This window comes from Panthera tigris, chromosome C1, assembly GCF_018350195.1.
Source record: "Panthera tigris isolate Pti1 chromosome C1, P.tigris_Pti1_mat1.1, whole genome shotgun sequence".
Classification (NCBI taxonomy): Eukaryota; Metazoa; Chordata; class Mammalia; order Carnivora; family Felidae; genus Panthera; species Panthera tigris.
In genome coordinates this window covers 71,084,853-71,107,916 of record NC_056667.1, presented here as the reverse complement: position 1 = coordinate 71,107,916, position 23,064 = coordinate 71,084,853, and the positions used below count along the sequence as shown (strand labels likewise).

The 23,064-nt window shown below is 36.6% G+C and overlaps 1 protein-coding gene across 3 annotated transcripts in view; it reads right to left on the bottom strand.

Annotated features, from left to right (window-relative positions):
- DNAI3 (dynein axonemal intermediate chain 3) overlaps nt 1-23,064 on the bottom strand; it is an 83,938-nt gene that overhangs the window by 16,249 nt on the left and 44,625 nt on the right. For all 3 annotated transcript variants that reach the window (XM_007079173.3, XM_042997708.1, XM_042997709.1), the window contains exons 14-17: nt 22,193-22,266; nt 12,941-13,085; nt 11,466-11,553; nt 3,368-3,498 (exon numbers count right to left, since the gene is read on the bottom strand). In XM_007079173.3, the coding sequence (XP_007079235.2) occupies nt 3,368-3,498; nt 11,466-11,553; nt 12,941-13,085; nt 22,193-22,266 (438 nt within the window). The remainder of the gene's footprint in view (nt 1-3,367; nt 3,499-11,465; nt 11,554-12,940; nt 13,086-22,192; nt 22,267-23,064) is intronic.

The window sequence follows — 23,064 nt, the reverse complement described above, 5'->3', positions numbered from 1 at the left end:
TAATAATATATATTCCAGCTCTACTTATGGCCATTTTAAGGAGCGGGGAAGTCATAAGAACCTGGTGTAAAGAAGGGACAGAAACAACCACACAAATGGAAAAGACGCAGCACTAGTGAATGGCAGAGGTGGGAGAGGTTTAGAGAAAAACATTTAGTCTCATGCCTTTTCTTATAGAAGGAGCACAGAGACTCAGAGAGGTGAAACAATATAGTCAAGGTCGCCCAGATGCAGTCTCCTAATTCCAATGTTTTTCTCACTGGATAGTAAGAGGAAAACACAGAGAAAGGTGTATAAAAAGAGGGGTTGAGAGGACTCGAAGGATGGCTTGGGACGTGTAGGCGAGGGAGAGGAGAGGGGAAAACACTGGAGTACGCAAAGTGAAGTATGCTCCCTGGGGCCAGGGCCTATTCATTCACTCCTCTGTGCTTTTGTTCATTAACTCATGTAACAAACAAGGACTGTGCTTCATGCTGGAAATTCAGAGTCAGAAGATAAGTCCTCCCTCCATTCATGCTGCTCAGAGTCTGAGGGAGCAGAGACCGGCAGATGTCTGGTGCACATGCCTAGCCTGTTGCCTGTGGCACATCACCCGCAGTTACCATTGATTGAGTGCATAGTGCTTGCCAGAGTTGTTAGGAGCTTTCTGTATATGACCCAGCCCTTGCCAGAGTCCTATAGGAGAGTTATTAGTACCTCCTGGGTCTCACAACTGATATGTGGAACACTGAAACCGAACCAAGTCAAAGAGGAATAGAATAACTTGGATCAGGTTAATAAATCCATGTTAAATGCCCATTATATCATTAGCCACCTAGCTTGGAACCTTCACGTCCTTCTCCATCCAGTTACCTGGTTCTGAGAATTCTACTCCTCCTACCCCTGTGTTGACATTCTTGGCCCACTGCTCATGCCCTCTTCATCTCTGGTTGGCCCACTTGAAATCACTGCCTCTCCAGCCTCTGCACCTCCCTGGCTCCATTTCCTCCTGCTTCAGCCCTGTCCTGGCCAGTCTAGATGCCAGAGGGGTCTACCTCATTCTCTCTAACCAAAATCAGCCACGTCAAGAGTTGGTAGAAGAGCATTCTACTGGAATGTCAGCCCATGAGGTAGGGAATTTTGTCTGTCTGCCCACAGATATATTCCCGGGGCCAAGAACAGTGCCTGGCATATAGTAAATGCTCAATAAATATCTGCTGAATGATGGGTGAAGTTAATCCTTTCAAGGACAAGGGCTTGAAAGGCAGGGAAGAGTTTGGCATAGAAAAAGAGAAAAATCAGAGCAGCTGGAGAGAGAGAGGGAGACTGGTGCTGACGGGGGTGTAGAGATAGGAAGGAGCTAAGTTATGCAGAATCTTGTAGGCCACAGTGTGAAGAGTTTGGATTTTATTCATGGTTGAATGAGTTGTCACCAAATGGTTTAAGCAGAGGATATCATATTTTAATTTCTATTTTAAGATCTCGTGGTCATTCGTTTTTCTAAAGCTGTCATCGCCCTGCTTTAAAAACTCTGGTGTGCACAGAGATAATTCTATGATTCTACTTACATGAGGTGTCTGGAATAGTCAAATTCATAGAGCCAGAAAGTACAATGGGGGTTGCCGTGGGCTGGAGGCAGGAGTGAATGGTGAGTTATTGTTTTAATGGGTACAGAATTTCAGTTTGGGATGATGAAAACATTCTGGAGATAGATGGATGCTCAATGATATGAATGTATCTAATAGCACTGAATTAAACACTTCAAATTTATTAAGATGGTAACTTGTTACTTATATTTTTCCAGAATTAAAAAAAATTAGAATCCCAAGTTATAAAAATTGACAGCCCAAGTTATAAAACAAGTATTTGTTTGGTAAGTGCCCCATTGCTTGCCAAATGAAATTCAAATTCCCTAACATGGCAGAAAAGGCTCTTTGGATCCCAACCTAGCATTCAAGGTATAGCATTCCCTCTTCCACAAATGATTCCACTGTCTCCAGACAAATCCCAGACTCCCATAATTCCAAAGCATTGTTTAGGCTGTTACTTCTGCTGGGAATTGTACTCTCATCCTGGTATTTCAGATGCCTCCTCAACCTGCAAAGTCCTAGCTAACAGTCTGGATTCCCCAACCTCCCCTGTCCTTTTCCTGTGGCTTCTGGATGGGCACTGACATGGGTAATGCTATTAATGTGTCTGCTCCATAACTAGGCAGTGAGTGCCCGGTGGACAGGGACTATGCTGTTGATTCATGTCTGACCCAGGGCCTAATGCTGTGCCTGGTGGGCATTATGCTTCTGAGAACTGGTGTAATCTAATCTTCTCATGATACTAAAGTATGAGCTCAGACTGCATTCCAGCGAGACTGACCTATGGCGTCTTTCCATGGTTTAGGAAAAAAACCCTTTATTTCAGAGAAATAGAGTCATGAATGAAAATTATTAGGACTAAGTGAGATATACTTTGGAAAATACCTGGCACAGACCCTGCTATATAGAAAATGTCCAATGAATGTAAGCTCACTTTGGCTATTATAATAAGTGCCAAAAAATGGCAGCCATTATCATTATTATATCCAGTTGTTACTTTTGAATTGAGTGAGTTTTGCACTGTCTTTCCTACTACATTTTGCTAGCTAACAAAACAATATATTTTCTTAGTAAATTTCTAACACTTAGCATGGTTTCTTCCATATGGTGTAGGTGTTCAATAAATATTTGCAGGTTGATCAATAAATCATTAGTAAAGAAGGTCATGCTGAATTTTATAGATTTTTTTCACATTCATCAGGAACATTTTAAATATGAATTTATGAAGCATGAAGATTTTAAAAATTCAATGCAAATAAGTATATTGAAATATGAAAATGGTGTAGATATTATAAGCCTTCATAAAGCAAATGTACAATAGAGGTTATAATGAAACAGAGTAGACAAGTGGTTGCCAGGGTCTGGGGGGTGGGAGAAACAGGAAGAGGTTGGTAAAAGGGTATAAACTTCCAGCTGTAAGGTTAGTGAGTTCTGAGGATATAAGGTAAAACATGGTGACCACAGTATAACACTGTATTATATAATTGAAATCTGCTAAGAGAATATAACTTAAATGTCATCACACACACACACACACACACACACGCACAAAGATAAATATGTGAGGTGATGGATGTGTTAATTAACTAGATGGGGAGGGAAGGCTTTCACAATGTATATGTACATCAAATCACTATGATGTACACTTTAAATATCTTACAATTTCATGTCAATTATGCCTCAATAAAACTGAAATTAAGGCTATAAGAACATATATTGACACATACACATATATACATACATGTAAATATACATATATATAACATGTATAAATAAGAGAGCAGATAATTCTAACTCACCTCTGTTCCAACAAAGAACTTTGTGCAGAAGTCCTCTATAGGCTTGAGATTGTTGGCCAACGCACCTTCCAGATTGTGGTATGGGTTCATCTCTCCTGCCTTCACTACTTTGCTCTGGGCTAATATTTTGTCTTTCAGAGGAGTATGAATAGAAGGAGCACATATTTACAGTGAAAGACCTTTCAGAATATAGTTAGTTTATATTTTCTGCCCCTTGCCACACACATCTGCCCCATTCTCTCCCCAGTGTGGCGGGCATAAGTATGAGCATCTTTAGACTTCTAATGTAGCAGTGGAACGTGTCTTTCAAACCAAAGCATATGCAGGAACCCTTGCATGTGAAATCTATCAAAACCTGCATTGCTGTGATTAAAGGGTTTCCTGGTGGGAAGGAGGAGACCCCTCCACCTACTTTCAGGGACTCTAAAAAGTTCCACAGCACCCAGTTTAAAAAACAGTTCTACATTATTTATATCATTTCAGAATTATTTACAGGAAAAATTGGACATAAAATATATCCTCTGGATTACATTACTTTTGATACTCTCAGTAAAACTCTCTACTGAGAAACTCATGTCATTTTTATTCATTTGGCATTGTATGGAATTTTTTCAAATAACTCGTGATTAGACTTTTAAGTATCAAAAATGATCTAACTTCAAAAAATAAATCCATCTAAAATGTATTACTTGTTTTCACAAGCACAGCACATGCATGGAACATAATTTAAAGTTTTCTGGTTAGCTCATGTTTATTACTTAAGAACACCAGGGATTGTACCGCATTATCGCTGTAACTACACATGCAAACAGAGCATAGTTAATCTGGAGGCTAGGGGTGCCTGGGTGGCTTGGTCGGTTAAGCGTCCGACTTCGGCTCAGGTCATGATCTCATGATCCGTGAGTTCGAGCCCCATGTCGGGCTCTGTGCTGACAGCTCAGAGTCTGGAGCCTGTTTCAGATTCTGTGTCTCCATCTCTCTCTGCCCCTCCCCTGTTCATGCTCTGTCTCTCTCTCTCTCAAAAATAAATAAACGTTAAAAAAAATTAAAAAAAAATCTGGAGGCTAAAACTCCAACACCATCTGGGCCTTCTTTCTTTTTAAAACAAAAGTCTTTTTAAAAAACAAAGATGTCATCTTGTTTTAAAACAAAAGTCTTTTTATGAGCTAAAATTAATAAATGTTATTTACCGAAGCTTTGGAAAATAGAGGAAAGCATGAGGAAAATAAGAAAAACCATCCATTATCATATTTTCCAGAGATAACCACCATTAAAATGTCTCCCTACAATTACATTTCTGTGAATATATATATTCTGTGAATATATAAAGGATTTTCTTTTAATTGGGCATTTTAGCTTTTATCCTGCTTTTCTATTCTCTTAAAGATATTATCTTGGGCATATTCCCAGGTTACTTATTAGTTTTTTAAAAATGTGACATTAAATTTCTAGGAGAGGTGGTAGAGAAATATATCCTCATCAAACCCTACTCCCCACATCTTAATACATCATCATCTAGATTATATCAACCATGGGAATACTAACAAATGAACATAAGAACCAACCAACAAACATATAAATGAAAACTAAAATAGAAGAAAACCTCAGCTACACTAAAAATATATATAACATTAAAAAAACCTATACATAATTCTGGACAAAAGTGAGAAACAATTATGATTTTGTTAGTACAATCAACCAGTGCTTCCTTTGTTAGGGATCTACATGCTTTGGGCAGTCTCCCTTCCCAAAAGATAAGACATCAAAAACAAGTAACAAGGTAAGCCAAACATGAAACCGGACTTGTAAATAGCTGTATTACAAAGTGCCAATCAACATGTCAAGAAATAACTAGGTACATTTAATCACATTGTTCTTACTAAAAGATATTATTCATATACATTTAACATGAGGAAAAAGGCATTTTTTTATCCATTTAATGTATAAAATTAAAATCATTAAAATATTTCAAATTCATCACTCTCATTTCAATGTCTGTTTTTCTCTTTCTAAATAATACACATTAACATATTAGTAGAGTAGAACGTGTATGTAATTGGTAAATAAATACATGTTTGTTGGCAATATGTGCTCAAAAATTTTTCTTGATGGGATGCAAGATGGAAAAGTCTGGAGCCCTCTGGTCTAACAAGGAGAGCCTGATCCAGGGATCACTACCAGTAACACAAAGGAAGAGGCAAAGGTGAGATATGCTATCACGGAAGACCTAATTCTCCTAAGTGAGAGACTGGATGTAGGGACCGGAGGAGAGAGACAGGGATGACTCAAGTTGTGTTCTGGACACACGGACATTGAGGGAGCAGGTTGGGTTTAAGCCCAAGAGATAGCAAGAGGCAAAGTGGGGGATTCTCAGCAGATTAAGAGTAGACCCAGTTACTGAAAGGAGTGAGGAACGTGGAAAGCATACCGCTGAAATTTGAGTTTGAGGCATATCCACGCTGAGAGGGCAGCAGAGAAAGAGGGCAGAGGAGAGAAACTGAAGAAGTATTAGGAAAGCCACAAAAACCAAGGCAGGAGCTCTGAGAAAAGGGGCTACGTTGATAGTGTTGAATGTGATGGAGTTAAAGAGAATGAAGCCAGGCAAAAATGTTGTCATCAACTGTGTTTACTCAGACTTGACTGGAATAACTTGCATATTTATTAAAATCAACATTATCCCCGTGGATTTTCCATCCATGGATTTCCATCACCAGGGCCCAGAATAACAGTAGCAGCTAACACTTACTGAACGCTTACTACCTGACTACATGCCAGGTACTGAACTGTGTGCTCTACATGCACCATTTCATTCAGTTCTCGAAATAACTCCTAAGGTAGTTAAGAATTAATTCTCCTTCAAGGATGATAAAGTGAGGCTCAGAGAGATTAAGTAGCTTGCCCAGGCCTCATATACAGTGGCTTACATTTATTGTGGGTTGACAAAGAGCTGTTCTTAGAGCTGTATATACATTAACTCATTTTATCTTCTCAATACTACATGAAGTCGTTACCTTCATTATTTGCTTCCGTTATCTTCATGTATCTCTTTTCAAATAAGTTTTTTGTTTGTTTGTTTGTTTTAAAGTAAGGCACAGAGAGGTATAGTAATTTGACCTGGTCAAATAATAAATTGTGGCTTTGGGGTTTAAACCCAAACTCCGGAATCTACATCCTTAACCACTATGCCACAGTGCTTAGGAGAATATAACGGAGGCTCTGAAGGCAATTACAGAGTAGGAATTCCAAAAACTTTTAGAGCAAAGTCTTCCGCAACAGAATAAACAAAAAGAACATCTTAAAGTGACTACTCAGAAGGGCAGACTACTAAGGATCTAATATGGCAGGCAAAAGCCAAGTAGCCTACAGCCACTAGGTGGCAACAGAGTACCAAACAATGCTCCTGAGAGTGCTCCCCAGGGTGTGCCAGTGGAATAGCTGAATTTGTGATTCTTGGTGGAGAGGAGGGGAAGGAGAACCAATACAGACAATACACAGAACATGGTCAAGAAGCATATGACCATGTGTATTCTAGTCAATAGGTTCAAGTCTGGCCAGAGTAGGTGGATAGCTGACAGTGTGTTGTAAGGAAATTCAAAATACCATAATGAGATCTCAAAGTTCTGAGAGCTGGCCATCTACACAAGAGGCCAGTCACAACCCACGGTAACTGCCTTTAGTGATAAGAGGAGTGTGTTAGCAAGATCCATTGAGATTACCAAGTGAAATTTAATTTTCTCCAGGATTTGTGGTACTGCCTGGCAACACAGACTTCTGAACACACGTAAAGGGACACAGCCAATTAAAGTCTCAGCTGAGAATTGAAAAACATGTTTGTCCGTTCCCTTTATGAACTGATTTAGCCAAATTTATCAGATTAAATAATATTCTAAGAAAGAGAGATATATTTCTCTAAGACATATCCACAGAAAAAAAAGAAAGAAAGAAAGAAAGAAAGAAAGAAAGAAAGAAAGAAAGAAGAAATATCCACCAAGTGACTTTGTCTGTAAAGAGAACATTCATTTGATGGGGAGTATTTCTGTTTGATGACATTGGGGGCATGCTTCAGGATTTGTTTTAAATAGGTCGTTTCTTAAGTGGATGTAGATATGTATCTATCCCACCAGAATGTAAGCTCCATGGAAGCAGGGAATTGGCTTTTCCCAGCTATATCCTCAGAGCCTGTCACTTTGCAAGAGTTTAATAAATGTTTTGAATAAACACAGATATAAATATAGAGATAACAGTGTAAAAATTGTTCTTTAAAAAAATTAAGGTATTACAATTACTAAATCACAGCCAAGTGGAGTTTATCCCAGGAATGCAGGGCTAGTTTAACATTTGGATATTAAAATAATTTACCATATTAATAAGCTTAAAAAGAAAAAAAGCATGATCATCTAAATCTTTTGACAAAATCCAACATTAACTTGTGTATAAAAGGGAACTTCTTTAACCTGATAAAGGCTTCTACAAAAACCCTACAGTTAACATCATACTTACATGTGAAAGACTAAATGCTTTCTCCCTGAGATCTGAATTAAAACAAGAACGCTCTCCCCTAGAGGTTCTAGCCAGTGTAATCAGGTAAGGAAAAAAATCATACAAATCAGAAAAGAAGAAGGAAAACTGTCCTTATTTACAGATGACATTATCATCTATATAGCAAAAATCCAAATGATATTATCATCTAGAGAACCTATATAAATCCTCTAGAAATAAGCCATGATAACTAATGTGATTTTAGGAAGACTGAAGGATACAAAATCAATACTCAAACATTAATTGTATTTTTATACACTGGCAATGAACCATCAAAAATTAAAAATTTGTAAGTACTATTTACTAGAACACCAAAAAATGTGAAAGACTTAGAGACACCTATCATAAGAAGCAAAAGCCCTGTACAAAAGTATAAAATATCAGTGAGAAATTAATGACCTAAATAGATGGAGAGATATACTGTACTTATGAGGTAAAAGACTTTATATGGCAGACTCCAAATTCTCATAATACTGAGTTACAGTTTTGACACAATTCCAATCAAAGTCAGAGCAGGCTTATCCAAGACAAAAGATACAATATCCACATGGGAAAGCAAAAAACCTAGAATGGTCAAAAACTATTTTGAAAAAGAAAAAAAAAGTTGAAAGCACTAATTTCAAGGCTAATTACAAAGCTACAGTAATCAAGACAATGTGGTATTGGTGTAAAGATAAGACATACAGATCAATAGAACAAAATAGAGAGTTCAGAAATGGACTCACACATATTAGGACAGGTGATCTTTAACAAAGGTACAAAAACCATCCAGTGGAGAAAGGACAGTGTCTTCAACAAATGGCACTGGAACACTACACACAAATGAACTCCAATCCATAATTTGTGCAGAGAAAAAAATTATCTCAATAAAGATCATCAACTTAGTTATAAAACTCCTAGAAAAAAAGTAGCTCAAACTTGGGTTAAATTCAAAACCAAAATCATGACCCACAAAAGAACAAACTGATAAACTGTATTCCCTCAAAATTAAAAACTTCTGCTTTTCTAAAGACAGTGTTAAGAGAATAATGCTTAATATTTCATAGACTGGGAGAAAATATTTGCAAATCACATATCTGATAAAGGACTAGTATGCAGAATATATTAAGAGCTCTGAAAACTCTGAAATAAGAAAACAAACAGCACAACTAAAAAACAGATCAAAGATATGGACACTTCACCAAAGAAGATAGGTATACAAATGGAAAAAAATACGTGCAAATATACTCAACATCTTTAGTCATTAGGTAAACGCAAATGAGATATCACCACACATGTTTTAGAATGGTTAAGGTAAAAAGACTAGCCATATCATCTATCCATAAGGATGTGGAAAAACTGGAACTTTCCCTCACTGCTCGTTGGAATGTAAAATGGTGCAACCACTTTGTAAAACACTGTGGCAGTTTCTTAAAAAGTTAAACATACACCTGCCATATTATTTAATCATCCCATTCCTAGGTATTTACCCAAGCAAATAAAATCATATGTCCATACAAAGGCTTGTATATGTATATGTATATGTATGTGTATATGTAATAGCCCTACACTGAAAAAGACCCAAATGCCCATCAACAGGTGAATGGATAAACATGTGCAGTATATCCATATGATGAAATATTACTCTAGAATAAAAGGGAATTAACTATTGATGTATACAACAACATAGATGAATTCCAAAATCATTATACTGACTGAAAGAAGTCAGACTCCCCCCAAAGCGCATATACTCTTTGAATTACATAAAGTTCTAGAAAATTGCAAACTGACATAGTGAGAGAAAGCAGATCGGTGGTGGTCTGGTAGGTGGAGGTGGGGGAGGTGCTGGAGGGAGGTGTTAAAAAATGCATCTTTATGTGAGTCACCTTTAGGAAGTGATGGATATGTTCATTATCTTGATTATAGTGATGGTTCCATGGATTTTTAATTTGTCAATACATATCAAATTGAATACTTTAACATGTACATTTTATTGTATGTCAATTATACCTCAATAAACTTGTTAAAAGTGAGTAAGAAAAAAAGCACACTATAAAAGATACAGTAATGTCCTTACTAGTAGTTGGATAAAAGCAGTAACATCCTCGTGATCATCTGTTTTCATTAATTTAAAGAGTAAGGTATTTAATGAGTTACTCTTTACACGTTACATTAACCTCTCTCAGTTTTTGTTTCCTTAATTATAAAATGGTAATGAAAACTCCCAGTTTGCAGGATTGTCATGATCATTGGCATCTGTTTTACTCATTGTTACACTCCTGGGGCCTGGCATAAAGTGAGAATTTTATAAATAACTGTTAAATGAATGAAACCATGTGCAATATTAGCTAGCACAGTACCTGACTCATGGCTGAAATTCAATAAATTATAGCCAATAGCTGAATACAAAGAAGTGGAGAAGAGAACCCGACTTCGATTCCCTCTGGAATCTGGAATTTGGGCCTTTGCAGGCCCAAATACATAAAAACATGAGATGTTTTAATACTGCTTAGGAAGTGTCCATAAAAATATAGTGATCCCTTTGTTGGTTGGTTGGTTGGTTTTTAGCATGAGGTCTTGAGTTGTATCTATGAAACACACAGCTTCAAAGTGAGTTTTGCCCAAGCTGGGTATTAGATATATATGTTTCTGAGATATTCTATCATTTAACTGAACATTCAACAACTTATAAATGGAAATCCTTTTGATAAGGCAAATATTTGGAAAGTACTTCAGTTTCTAGTGATTCTTGTACATTTCCATTATGCATTGCTCTCAGGGTGGGATATTCATGCATACCTTTATTTTAATAGCTTTGACATTTATATGTGTACCCTTCAATTATTTCAACAAAGGTGTATGGGTTGAGATAGGTTAAAAAGTCAATTGTTATTTCTCTACTCTGTTTTATGGTGGTGCTGTACGAATATTAATTTTTCTATTATGTTCTGATTGGGAATGGTAATTTATTTCTTACATTTCATAACTTATTTTGCTAGACTTGAGATATGTTCCATTTTATACAACTATTCTTTGAGCACTTGCATACTTATTAAGACAGTTTTGTAAAAATTTTTCAATGAGCTTTCAAACATATATAAATGTACTCAATAAATGTTTATGAAACTAAGCTGAACTGAATCCTGTGAAATCTTTGTGTGTATATAGGCAATTTTAATGTGTTGGCTGTAGTTATTAGAGCCATTATAAAGTTCCATATTGGAGAGTTTGAGTTTCTGTATTCTTTTTACAAATCAGACTATCTTAGCAACCGTCTAACTCACTGTAGACATAAGGAACCACTAATACTCAAACTATTACATGCCTTTTTAAAAATGTTTTTTAATTTATTTATTTTGAGAGAGGGAGGGAGAGAGAGAATGAGCGGAGGAGGGGCAGAGAGAGGGAGGCAGAGAGGATCCTAGCAGGCTCCACACTGTCAGTGCAGAGCCCATCTCGACTTAAACTCACCAACCCAACCCTGAAATCATGACCTGAGCTGAAACGAGGAGTCAGCCACTCAACTGACTGAGCCACCCAGGGACGCCCTCATGCCTTTTTAATAAGCAAAGGCAGTTACCTTGTGCTTTGTAAAGGAGATGGTCCTCACTCAGGCTGATCTTGGTTGGGCAGTGGTCTAAACTTGTTTCACCTTTAGACAGCCTTATCTTTTGGGAGAACATATAAGAAAGATTATTTCTATATATCCTGTGGGTGATTTATTCTTGCTTTTCCAAATGATTGGAAAAACAGATCTGCCCCCAGATGGCTGTTTTCCACCTCCCTCCCCTTGTCCCTTTTCCATTCTCTTTCAGATTTCTGGTTGCTTTTCCCCAGGGATAGTGTCTAAACCACAGTTTCTAAAACCTTGTGACCCAAGGGTGCTTGTCCAGGAGCTCCTTTCCAAATCCCAGGCTCGTGTGTTTAATTTCTGAAAATATTGTGTATTCTGTTTCATAATATATCCTTTTTGGTTTTAATATAAAATAAGGGCTTATTCTCCTGTTTCCTAAATCTTTCAGTTAAACGAACCTCCAGAAGGTTGTGTGGGGTCTTTTCATCTGCCTGGCACTGCTTAGTCCATTTGGGGACACACATGCCCCTGAGCTCCAGAAGTGGCCCTGAGTCTGCACCAGAACAGGATATTTTTCCCTCACAGCATCTGCCCCACGTTTCTCCATCAGGATGTTTGTCTACATGCTTACAATTACTCAGGTGAGTCTTTGCACATTTCTTTTAAAACTATTTATAGCTCAAGTAAATCCTACCACAGAAAATTCCTAACCCTCTCTTTCTAATTTCTAATCCTTAATCCCAGCTACTTCAGGAATATTCTCACCCCTCTGTGCTCTCTCTTCCATTTGGAGCAAATATATAATAATGTAATGTAATGTAATATAATGTAATGTAATGTAATGTAATAATGACACTTGTACAACAAAGGGAAAAAAGTATTAAGTTTGGAATTAGAACTACACATTCTAAAAAAGGAAAGTCATCAATATCGGAAGCTCATTCATACTTTCCATACATATTCCATCCACAGCCATATCTTTCTCAAATTAAAATTGCTTTTCTTCAAGCTCTGCTTTTCAAGAAAAGTGCAAGCAATTACTCTTTCAATTACTTTTGGTTTTGTTTGCTCATGGGTATTAAAATACTGTTTCCTACTAGATGCGAAACATGCAGAATTTTGCCTACATTGGGGCAAAATTAGCATTTCTAGCTAACGGGAGAGCCTACTGATTTACAGAGAACTGCTCATGCACATGAATAGTTATTATACAAATCATTGATAAGTTGCAGCTTGCTAATACATGAACAAATGTCAATCTTGAGTTCACAAAAATTGTGATTTTGGGCTTGACCTAAGCAGGCATCATAATAATCCTCAATGAAAGAATCAGTTGGTTAAATGAATACGTAAATTATAAAGTCTTATGCTAATTTGAGCTCCTCCACTTTTAGAGTGTGGGTATATATGTATGCAAATGCATGTACACAATACAAAGTATATATAAGCTAATAGAATGGACTAAACTGCGTGTTACTCACCTTAATGAGGGGTTTCCAGGAGAGATCTAGATGCAAAAAAGTAGATGGCACATCAAAAGGAATTTCAATACTTTCTTCTTTCTTTTTCTCTATTGGTGGTGGGGTTAAAGCTTTCTGTGATCTGATATCCCAAAAACATATTGTGCTTTAAAAAAAATTCACATGTTATTTAATATAAATAAGAGGTATAGCCTGAGAACTACCATACTTCCTGCTGTTACACATTAGCAATGTAATCATGGCTGTATTTTAATACCTCTGAAAGTAAGATTTTTATGAAATGCCACTGTTTTGCATCTTATAGAAAATTATACAGTTTATAAGGTTATTTCATGACTTTGCTAGTATTAACACGAATATTATAGGAGAATTGAGTTTGGAGACTGACACCATCTTTTTTTTTAACATAACAACTTTATTGAAATCTAACTCATATAGCACAAAATTCACCTATTTAAAGTACACAATTCAGTGGTTTTCAATTTTTCACAGTCAATTTTAGAAGATTTTTGTCACCCCAAAAAGAAATCTTGTACAGATTGGCAGTCACTCCTCATTGCCCCCAGCCCCTCCCACCGGCCCTAGACAACTACTCATCCACCTCTTGTCTGTATAGACTTGTCTCTTCTGGACATTTCACATAAATGGAATCAGAATATGTGGCCTTTTGTGACTGGCTTCTGTCATTTAGCACATTTTCGAAGTTCATGTCAGCACACCATTTCTTTGTATTGCCAAATAATATCCCATTGTATGGAATATACCACAGTTTATTTATCCATTCACCAGTTGATGGACTATTATGAAGAATGCTGCTCTGAACATTTGTGTATAAGTTTTGTGTGGATTCCTGGTTGCATTTCTCTTAGGTATACACTGAGGAGTGTAATTGCTGTGTTATATGCTAACTTCTGGGTTTGATCTTTTGAGGAACCGCTAGATTATTTTCCAAAGCAACTGCATCAGTTTTACGTTCCCATCAGCAATGTGTGAGGATTCAAATTACTCCACATCCTTGTCAACACTTGCTACTTTTAGTCTTTTTTATTACAGCCATCCTAGTGGGGGAAGTGGTGTCTCATAAAAATTAATTTAGATTTGGGACACCTGGGTGCCTCAGTCGGTTGAACCTCTGACTTCAGCTCAGGTCATGATCTCACAGTTAGTGGGTTCCAGCCCCATGTTGGACTTTGTGCTGACAGCACAGAGCCTGCTTTGGATTCTCTGTCTCCCTCTCTCTCTCTGCAACACCCCCCCCCCAATAAATAAACATTGAAAAAAAATTTTAAATTGATTTAGATTTATATTTGCATGTGCTTTGGAAGTAATATGTAGGAAATCACTCTCTAATCCAAGGTCATGAACATTTATGTTTATGTTCGTTAATGTTTTCTTCTAAAAGCTGCATAGTTTCACATCTTACATTTAGATCTTTGTTCCATTTTCAGCTAATTTTTGTATAAGGTGTGAGGTAAGGGTCCAACTTCATTCTTTTGCTTGCACATATTCAGCCAAATGTCTCAGCACCATTTGTTGAAAAGATTAGTCTTTTTCCATTAAGTTGTTTCAGTACTCTTGTTGAAAATCAGTCATCCATAGACATATAGGTTTATTGCTGTACTGTATGATTTCTGTGTCTTTTTGCCAGTGTCAGTACATCTGTCTCTATAGTTATAACTTTGCAGAAAGTTCAGAGATCAGGAAGTGTGAGTCCTCCAACTTTGTTTTTTATCAAGATTGTCACTTTGGCTATTTTAGGTCTCATTGTGTTTTGTTTTGTTTTGTTTTTGCAATCTTTTTTTTATTTTTAATTTTATTTATTTATTTATTTTTAAATTTACATCCAAATTAGTTAGCATATAGTGCAACAATGATTTCAGGAGTAGATTCCTTAGTGCCCCTTACCCATTTAGTCCATCCCCCCTCCCACGCCCCCTCCTCTAACCCTCTGTTTGTTCTCCATATTTATGACTCTCTTATGTTTTATCCCTCTCCCTGTTTTTATATTATTTTTGTTTCCCTTCCCTTATGTGTATCTGTTTTGTCTCTTAAAGTCCTCATACAAGTGAAGTCATATGATATTTGTCTTTGACTGACTAATTTCACTTAGCATAATGCCCTCCAGTTCCATCCACGTAGTTGCAAATGGCAAAATTTCATTCTTTTTGATTGCCAAGTAATACTCCATTGTGTGTGTGTATATATATATATATATATACCACATCTTCTTTATCCATTTACCCATTGATGGACATTTGGGCTCTTTCCATACTTTGGCTATTGTTGATAGTGCTGCTATAAACATGGGGGTGCATGTATCCCTTCAAAACAGCACACCTGTATCCCTTGGTTAAATACCTAGTAGTGCAATTGCTGGGTCGTAGGGCAGTTCTATTTTTAGTTTTTTGAGGAACCTCCATACTATTTTCCACAGTGGCTGCACCAGCTTGCATTCCCACCAATAATGCAAAAGAGATCCTCTTTCTCCGCATCCTCGCCAACATCTGTTGTTGCCTGAGTTGTTCATGTTAGCCATTCTGTCAGGTGTAAGGTGGTATCTTATTGTGGTTTTCATTTGTATTTCCCTGATGATAAGTGAAGTTGAGCATTTTTTCATGTGTCAGTTGGCCATCTGGATGTCTTTGGAGAAGTGTCTATTCATGTCTTTTGCCCATTTCTTCACTGGATTATTTGTTTTTTGGGTGTTGAGTTTGATAAGTTCTTTATAGATTTTAGATACTAACCCTTTATCTGATATGTCGTTTACAAATATCTTCTCCCCTTCTGTCTGTTCCCTTTTAGTTTTGCTGATTGTTTCCTTCGCTGTGCAGAAGCTTTTTATTTTGATGAGGTCCCAGTAGTTCATTTTTGCTTTTGTTTCCCTGGCCTCTGGAGACGTGTTGAATAAGAAGTTGCTGCGGCCAAGATAAAAGAGGTTTTTGCCTGCTTTCTCCTTGAGGATTTTGATGGCTTCCTGTCTTACATTTAGGTCTTTCATCCATTTTGAGTTTATTTTTGTGCATGGTGTAAGAAAGTGGTCCAGGTTCATTCTTTTGCATGTCGCTGTCCAGCACCATTCGCTGAAGAGACTGTCTTTATTCCATTGGATATTCTTTCCTGCTTTGTCAAAGATTAGTTGGCCATACATTTGTGGGTCCATTTCTGGGTTCTCTATTCTGTTCCATTGATCTGAGTGTCTGTTCTTGTGCCAGTACCATGCTGTCTTGATGATTACAGCTTTGTAGTATAGCTTGAAGTCTGGGATTGTGATGCCTCCTGCTTTGGTTTTCTTTTTCAAGATTGCTTTGGCTATTCGGGGTCTTTTCTGGTTCCATACAAATTTTAGGATTATTTGTTTTAGCTCTGTGAAGAATGCTGGTGTTATTTTGATAGGGATTGCATTGAATGTGTAGATTGCCTCAGGTAGTATTGACATTTTAACAATATTTGTTCTTCCTATCCAGCAGCATGGAATCTTTTTCCATTTTTTTGTGTCTTCTTCAATTTCTTTCATAAGCTTTCTATAGTTTTCAGTGTATAGGTTTTTTACCTCTTTGGTTGGATTTATTCCTAGGTATTTTATGGTTTTTTGTACAACTGTAAATGGGATCAATTCCTTGATTTCTCTTTTTGTCGCTTCATTGTTGGTGTATAGGAATGCAACCAATTTATGCACATCGATTTTATATCATGCAACTTTGCTGAATTCATGATTCAGTTCTAGCAGTTTTTTTGTGGAATCTTTAGGGTTTTCCATATAGAGTATCATGTCATCTGCGAAGAGTGAAAGTTTGACCTCCTCCTGGCCAATTTGGAGTGAAAGTTTGACCTCCTCTTGCCTTTTATTTCTTTGTGTTGTCTGATTGCAGAGGCGAAGACTTCCAATACTATGTTGAATAACAGTGGCGAGAGTGGACATCCCTGTCTTGTTCCTGACCTTAGGGGAAATCTCTCAGTTTTTCCCCATTGAGGATGATATTAGCATTGGGTCATTCATATATGGCTTTTATGATCTCGAGGTATGCTCCTTCTATCCCTACTTTCTTGAGGGTTTTTATCAAGAAAGGATGCTGTATTTTGTCAAATGCTTTCTCTGCATCTATTGAGAGGATCATATGGTTCTTGTCCTTTCTTTTATTGATGTGATGCATCACGTTGTTTTGCAGGTATTGAACCAGCCCTGCATCCCAGGTATAAATCCCACTTGGTCGTGGTGAATAGTTTTTTTAATGTATTATTGGATCCGGTTGGCTAATATCTTGTTGAGGATTTTTGCATCCATGTTCATCAGGGATATTGGTCTATAGTTCTACTTTTTAGTGGGGTCTCTGTCTGATTTTGGTATCAAGGTAATACTGGCTTCATAGAATGAGTTTGGAAGTTTTCCTTCCATTTCTATTTTTTGGAACAGCTTCAAAAGAATAGGTGTTAACTCTTCCTTAAATGTTTGGTAGAATTCGTCTGGAAAGCCATCTGGCCCTGGACTCTTGTTTTTTGGGAGATTTTTGATTACTAATTCAATTTCCTTATAGGTTATGGGTCTGTTCAAATTTTCTATTTCTTCCTGTTTCAATTTTGGTAGTGTATATATTTCTAGGAATTTGTCCATTTCTTCCAGATTGCCCATTTTATTGGCATATAATTGCTCATAATATTCTCTTATTGTTTTTATTTCTGCTGTGTTGGTTGTGGTCTCTCCTCTTTCATTCTTAATTTTATTTATTTGGGTCACTTCCTTTTTCTTTTTGATCAAACTGGCTCATTGTGGTTTTAATTTGCATTTCCCTCATAGGTAATGTTGAACACCTTTTCATGTGTTTATTGGCCATTTGCTATTTTGAGAGGAGAAATGTCTATTGGTAATCTGCTCACTTTTACATTGGGTTTTTTGACTTTTTGTTGTTGAGTTGTAAGAATTTTTCATATTCTGAATAGAAATTTCTAATCAGATATATGATTTGCAAATATGTTCTTCCATTCTGTGGGCTGTCTTTTTTAACTTTTCGATAGTGCCTTTTGAAGCACAAAAATTTTGGTGAATTTCCATTTATCTTTTTTCTTTTATTGCTTATGTTTTTGGTGTCATGTATAAGAGATATGATATATAAATATATATTATAAATATATAATATATAATGTAAATTAATATATCATATAAATATATGTATATTTACACAGGCAATGTTGGATTTAATGTGCTTTGTGCATAGTAAGCATCCAATAAAGGTTATTTCTCGTCTTTTTTCTCCTTCCTTACAGATTGACTATAAAAATCAAATGAAATAATGTATGTGAAAATTCTTTATAATGTTCCACACATTATATATAAAGTATTATTTTTAGTGTAATGAACTTGGTAACACATTTATAATGATACTTGTACACTATTTTAGTATAAAAGTGCCTTTGTGTTAATTATGTGAAAACATGTGTTGAGGATGGCAAAGAATATGCTGTATTAGCTCCCTAATTTCTATCACTGAGGTTATGAAGAAACTGATTAATAAATTTAAGACATTATTAAAAATTTAGATGTGTAAGTTAAAGTATTTAGATAAACAGATAGTAATTCAAGTAAGACTAACAAAACATATTCATTTATGTGACTTAATATTAATCATTTATTCATCTTAATAATGAACAGTTAAAATTCATGAAAGTATTAATCATTTTTATGTTGTCAAAATATAAATCCTTGGAGAACACCACAAATGACACATAAAAATCTGCTTTAAACTATAACTATAGTTGTTTTAAAACTGTTTTTCCAAATTACAAAGATCTTCTTAAATCTCATTTATAGCATTAATTTGCATTATCCATGAAATGATTTTGCTAAATACATGTAACTTCAGTTGGACTTTCTGCATGAATCAGTCACATATTCTTTTTCTTTTATTAATTTATTTTTTAAATTCCAACATAATTAATATATAGTGTTATATTAGGTTCATGTGTACAAAGTAATGATTCAACAATTCTATACATTACTCAAGGCTCACTAGAATCAGTGTGTTCTTAATCCCCTTCACCTAGTTCATCCATCCCCTCTCCCTCCTCCGCTCTGGTAACCATCAGTTTTTCTCTATAGTTAAGAGTGGTTTTTTGGTCTGTTTGTTTATTTGTTTGTCTCTTTTTTTCTTTGTTTTGTTTCTTAAATTCCACACGAGTGAAATAATATGATAATTGGCTTTCTCTGACTGACTTATTTCACCTAACATTATACCTTCTAGATCCATCCATGTTGTTGCAAATGGCAAGATTTCATTCTTTTCTAGTAGCTGTGTAATATCCCATTGTTTAGCCATATTTTTTTTATTAATGGAACCTTATTTTATTTTTTTAAAGTTTATTTATTTATTTTGAGAGAGTGAGAGTGAGTGTGAGTAGGGAAGGGACAGAGAGAAGGAGAGAGACAGAGTTCCAAGCAGGCTGTGTACTGTCAACACAGAACCCAACTTGGGACTTGGTCTCATGAATCCTAAGATCATGACCTGAGCTGAAATCAAGAGTCAAATGCTTAACTGACTGAGTCACTCAGGCACCCTGGGACCTTATTTTCTCTTATTCTATATTATAAGACCTTGGCATGGCTGAAGTATAAAGATTAGAACTGGTAAGTTTTTCAAATAACTAAAAGTTAGCTTTTCTAAATGCATAAACTTTTTAAAAACAACTTTTGAAGGAATTATTTCTAGACTCTTCTGGAATATTTCCAAATTCAAGGGCCATCATTATAACCAACAATCAAGGACCTGTGTCTTAAATATAAAACGTGTAATATTTTAAGTCTGTTCAGTGCTTCTAGATGTTTTCCAAGGCTACCGAACAACAGTATAGCTTTGCATTTTGTTGTTTATAATCAATATCATACCATAAACACTTCTCCGTGAAACCATAACAATTTTAATTGTTGTGTAAATATTTCATATGACCCTACTGGTGGCCCTTTTGGGCAATAATCCCCCCACCCCATGCCCTTTTACTTTTTTAGCAGGAACATTCTAATGGTCCTTTGGGGAACTGCCCTTCCCCATTGCATGCAGTCAGGTTGGAGTTGTCACTCAAGGTGCCCTACCATTACCTCCCTGGCCAAAGGGGTGAATTTGATGGAAAAGAAGTCATGTTAGAACTGATCCAATCAGATGGAAGGAGCTAGGCATTCATTCCAGCTACCCAAATCCATGGGTTTTTTTCTGAGGCCTGAGTCTGCTCTTTTTTTGATTCTGCAGTATCATTACTTACTACCTATATATAGTATAGGATATTGGTGTATGTACACCTCACTATATGTATAGTGAGTTATTGGTAGATAATGTGTTTGCCTTCAAAGTCTCATTTTCTCTATCCATAAGTATTTTTCAGGGTAGTTGTAAATATAAAAATAGTAAACTTATTAGTATTGGCATAAACTTCCAATAAATTGATTTTATCCCCTTAAGTTAGCCATAGTCAATTTCTTTTGCCTGCAGTCACAGAACCTTACCCAATATGTGTCCATAGGATTAATCATGTCTCCCTGACCCTTTGCCCATGGCTGCTGTTAATGTTACATATACCTTCATCTTCCACTGCATAGCTGTCAACTTCTATGCCTTGAAGTGTCATTTATTCTATTGGGGTTAAAGCTATTTGGAATGGACAAGTTTTGCCAGTATTTGGATGCTAGATAAATAATATCACTCTTCATATTTCCTACTTCATTGTGAATTTTTAGTTCCAGAAATTGGGAGATGTGATTTTATTTAAATGCACATTCTCTGACATAGTTATCAAATTGTTTATTAAAAAAAAACTTTTATAAATATGCAATAAAAATGTAAAACTTCTGGGGTGCCTGGGTGGCTCAGTCGGCTGAGCATCCAATATCAGCTCAGGTCATGATCTCATGGTTCATGGGTTTGAGCCCCACATCAGGCTCTGTGCTGACAGCTCAGAGCCTGGAGTCTACTTGGGGTTTTGTGTCTCCCTCTCTCTCTGTTCCTCCCCTGCTTGCACTCTGTCTCTCTCTCTCTCAAGAATAAATAAAGATTAAAAAAAATTTTTTTTTAATGTAAAACTTCTCCACTTTCAAAAAGAAGCTTTCCCAATTAACTGTTGTAATCTTTGTGAGATAAAATTGAATGTAAATTTACAAATATGAGAATATAAAGAAGCAGCATAACTATGGATAATGTTATACAACATTAACAACCATGAAGCCTCGTTAATTCTTTTTACAACATATTTGTATTTATAAAAATATTTTTTCAACCAGCAACAATCTCTTCTGTCCTGTTATTATATCAGGTTTAATTGCTACAATAAAGATTATTTAAGGAACAGAAGAAGATAATGATTTTAGAAGCATCTAGGAAAAAAAGGATATATAGTATGAAAACATTTTAGGTAATGTTTAAAATAATACTGTGATATTGTGAATTGTAAGATATATAAATTTGATCTTCCTCCAGGATTCTAGCAGAGAGCTTCTAAAACCCTTGGAATTTCCTAGATGTTTGAGGGTGGTAAAGGTGCCTTTTGTTATGTTAATGAGGTGACCTTTGGAAAACACCTAAGGATGGAGGCTGGTTGCCAGTGGAGGCAACCTTGCAATTAGAGAGTTGGAATTTTCAGTTCACCCCCTGACTTCCGGGGCGGGGAGAGGTGCGGGAGTTCAGTCGCCAATGGCCAATTATTCTATCAATGGTATCTGTGTAATGATGCCTCCGTAAAACCCCAAGAGGATAGGCTTCAGAGTTTCCTGGTTAGTGAACACATGGAGACTGGGGACAGTGAGCACCAGAGAGGGCATGGCAGCTCCTAGCTTTTTCCCCATACCTTGCCCTAAGCATCTGTTCCATCTGACTGTTCCTGAATTACATCCTTTTATAATAAGCCAGTAATCTAGTAAGTAAATTGTTTCTCTGAGTTCTGTGACCTGCTCTAGCATATTAATCCAACCTGAAGAGGGAATCTTGGGAACTTCCAATCTACAGCAAGTCAGTCAGAAGTACAGGTAACAACCTGGGCTTGTGACTGGCATCTGAGGTGGCAGGGGAAAGGGGGTGGCGAGAGTGAGGGGTGGAGAGAGCAGTCAGGTAGGACTGAACCTTAACCTGTGAATCCCGGCAGATAGTGTCAGAAGTGAGTTGAGTTGTAAGACACCCAGCTGGTGTCCAGAGCATTGCTTGCTAGAACTGTGGGGAAACCTTCCTGCCCCCCCCACCCCCCCCATGTTGAATTGACCCATGAACACTAACAAAGACCTACCAATCAGCCGAACATGTGACAAGTTGACAGCATATTCCATTTCGATTCTCAAAGACAGAACCCATTCTGTTAATCTGTTTTTTAAAAACATAAGAAGTAAATTCCGTGTACCTAGAACAGTAATGACTTTTCTCATAGCTTTTTACTCTTTAAATATTTTCAGGTTTTAATTTTTATTAAAGGAATATAACACTGTCACAGAAATTTGGAGAATAGGTTTTAAGATAAAGTATAATTCTGCCATATATTTTTTCCAGTCTTTTTTCACAGAAACATTTTTACATAGTTTTAATTAGCATGCGTAAAAATTTCTGTCCTTAGATTTTTCAGTTGATGTCATTTGAACATTTTGGTGTATCATAATTTGATGATCCATTATAATTAGAATCGTAGGCTCTTTTGTTTTTTACTATTAATGGTGGAATGAAACAGGAGGTTTTATGAGATTGTTAAGCAGATAAGGTCAGTGGAGAAGATGTTTAGTGTTACATTAGATACCCACAGCCACCTAGCATAGTTAATGGCTCCTCAGGGTCCTAGAAGGTCCCAAATTCCAAGCAGCTAGCTTTGAAACGAGGTGAAAGGTTTTGTGGCAATCTATGAAAGTGCTGCTCTTGAATCCATAGGGAAACATGACTTTCCCCGGGTTCCCTATTTTCCTGATGAGCAAAAAGTAAACAAAGGCAGGGGCTCTAACAGCAAATAAGCAGTGAGAGTAGGGGTGGGAGGAGGGAGACAGGTGCTGTATTGCTGCGGCCGGTAGACGGCACAGGGATTAAGACCCTGGAAAGCTGGCTGAGGCCACCATGGTCTGAACCCTCTCAGGTTCCCAACTGCTGCCAACTTGTACTCAGATCTGATAAGCAACCCAG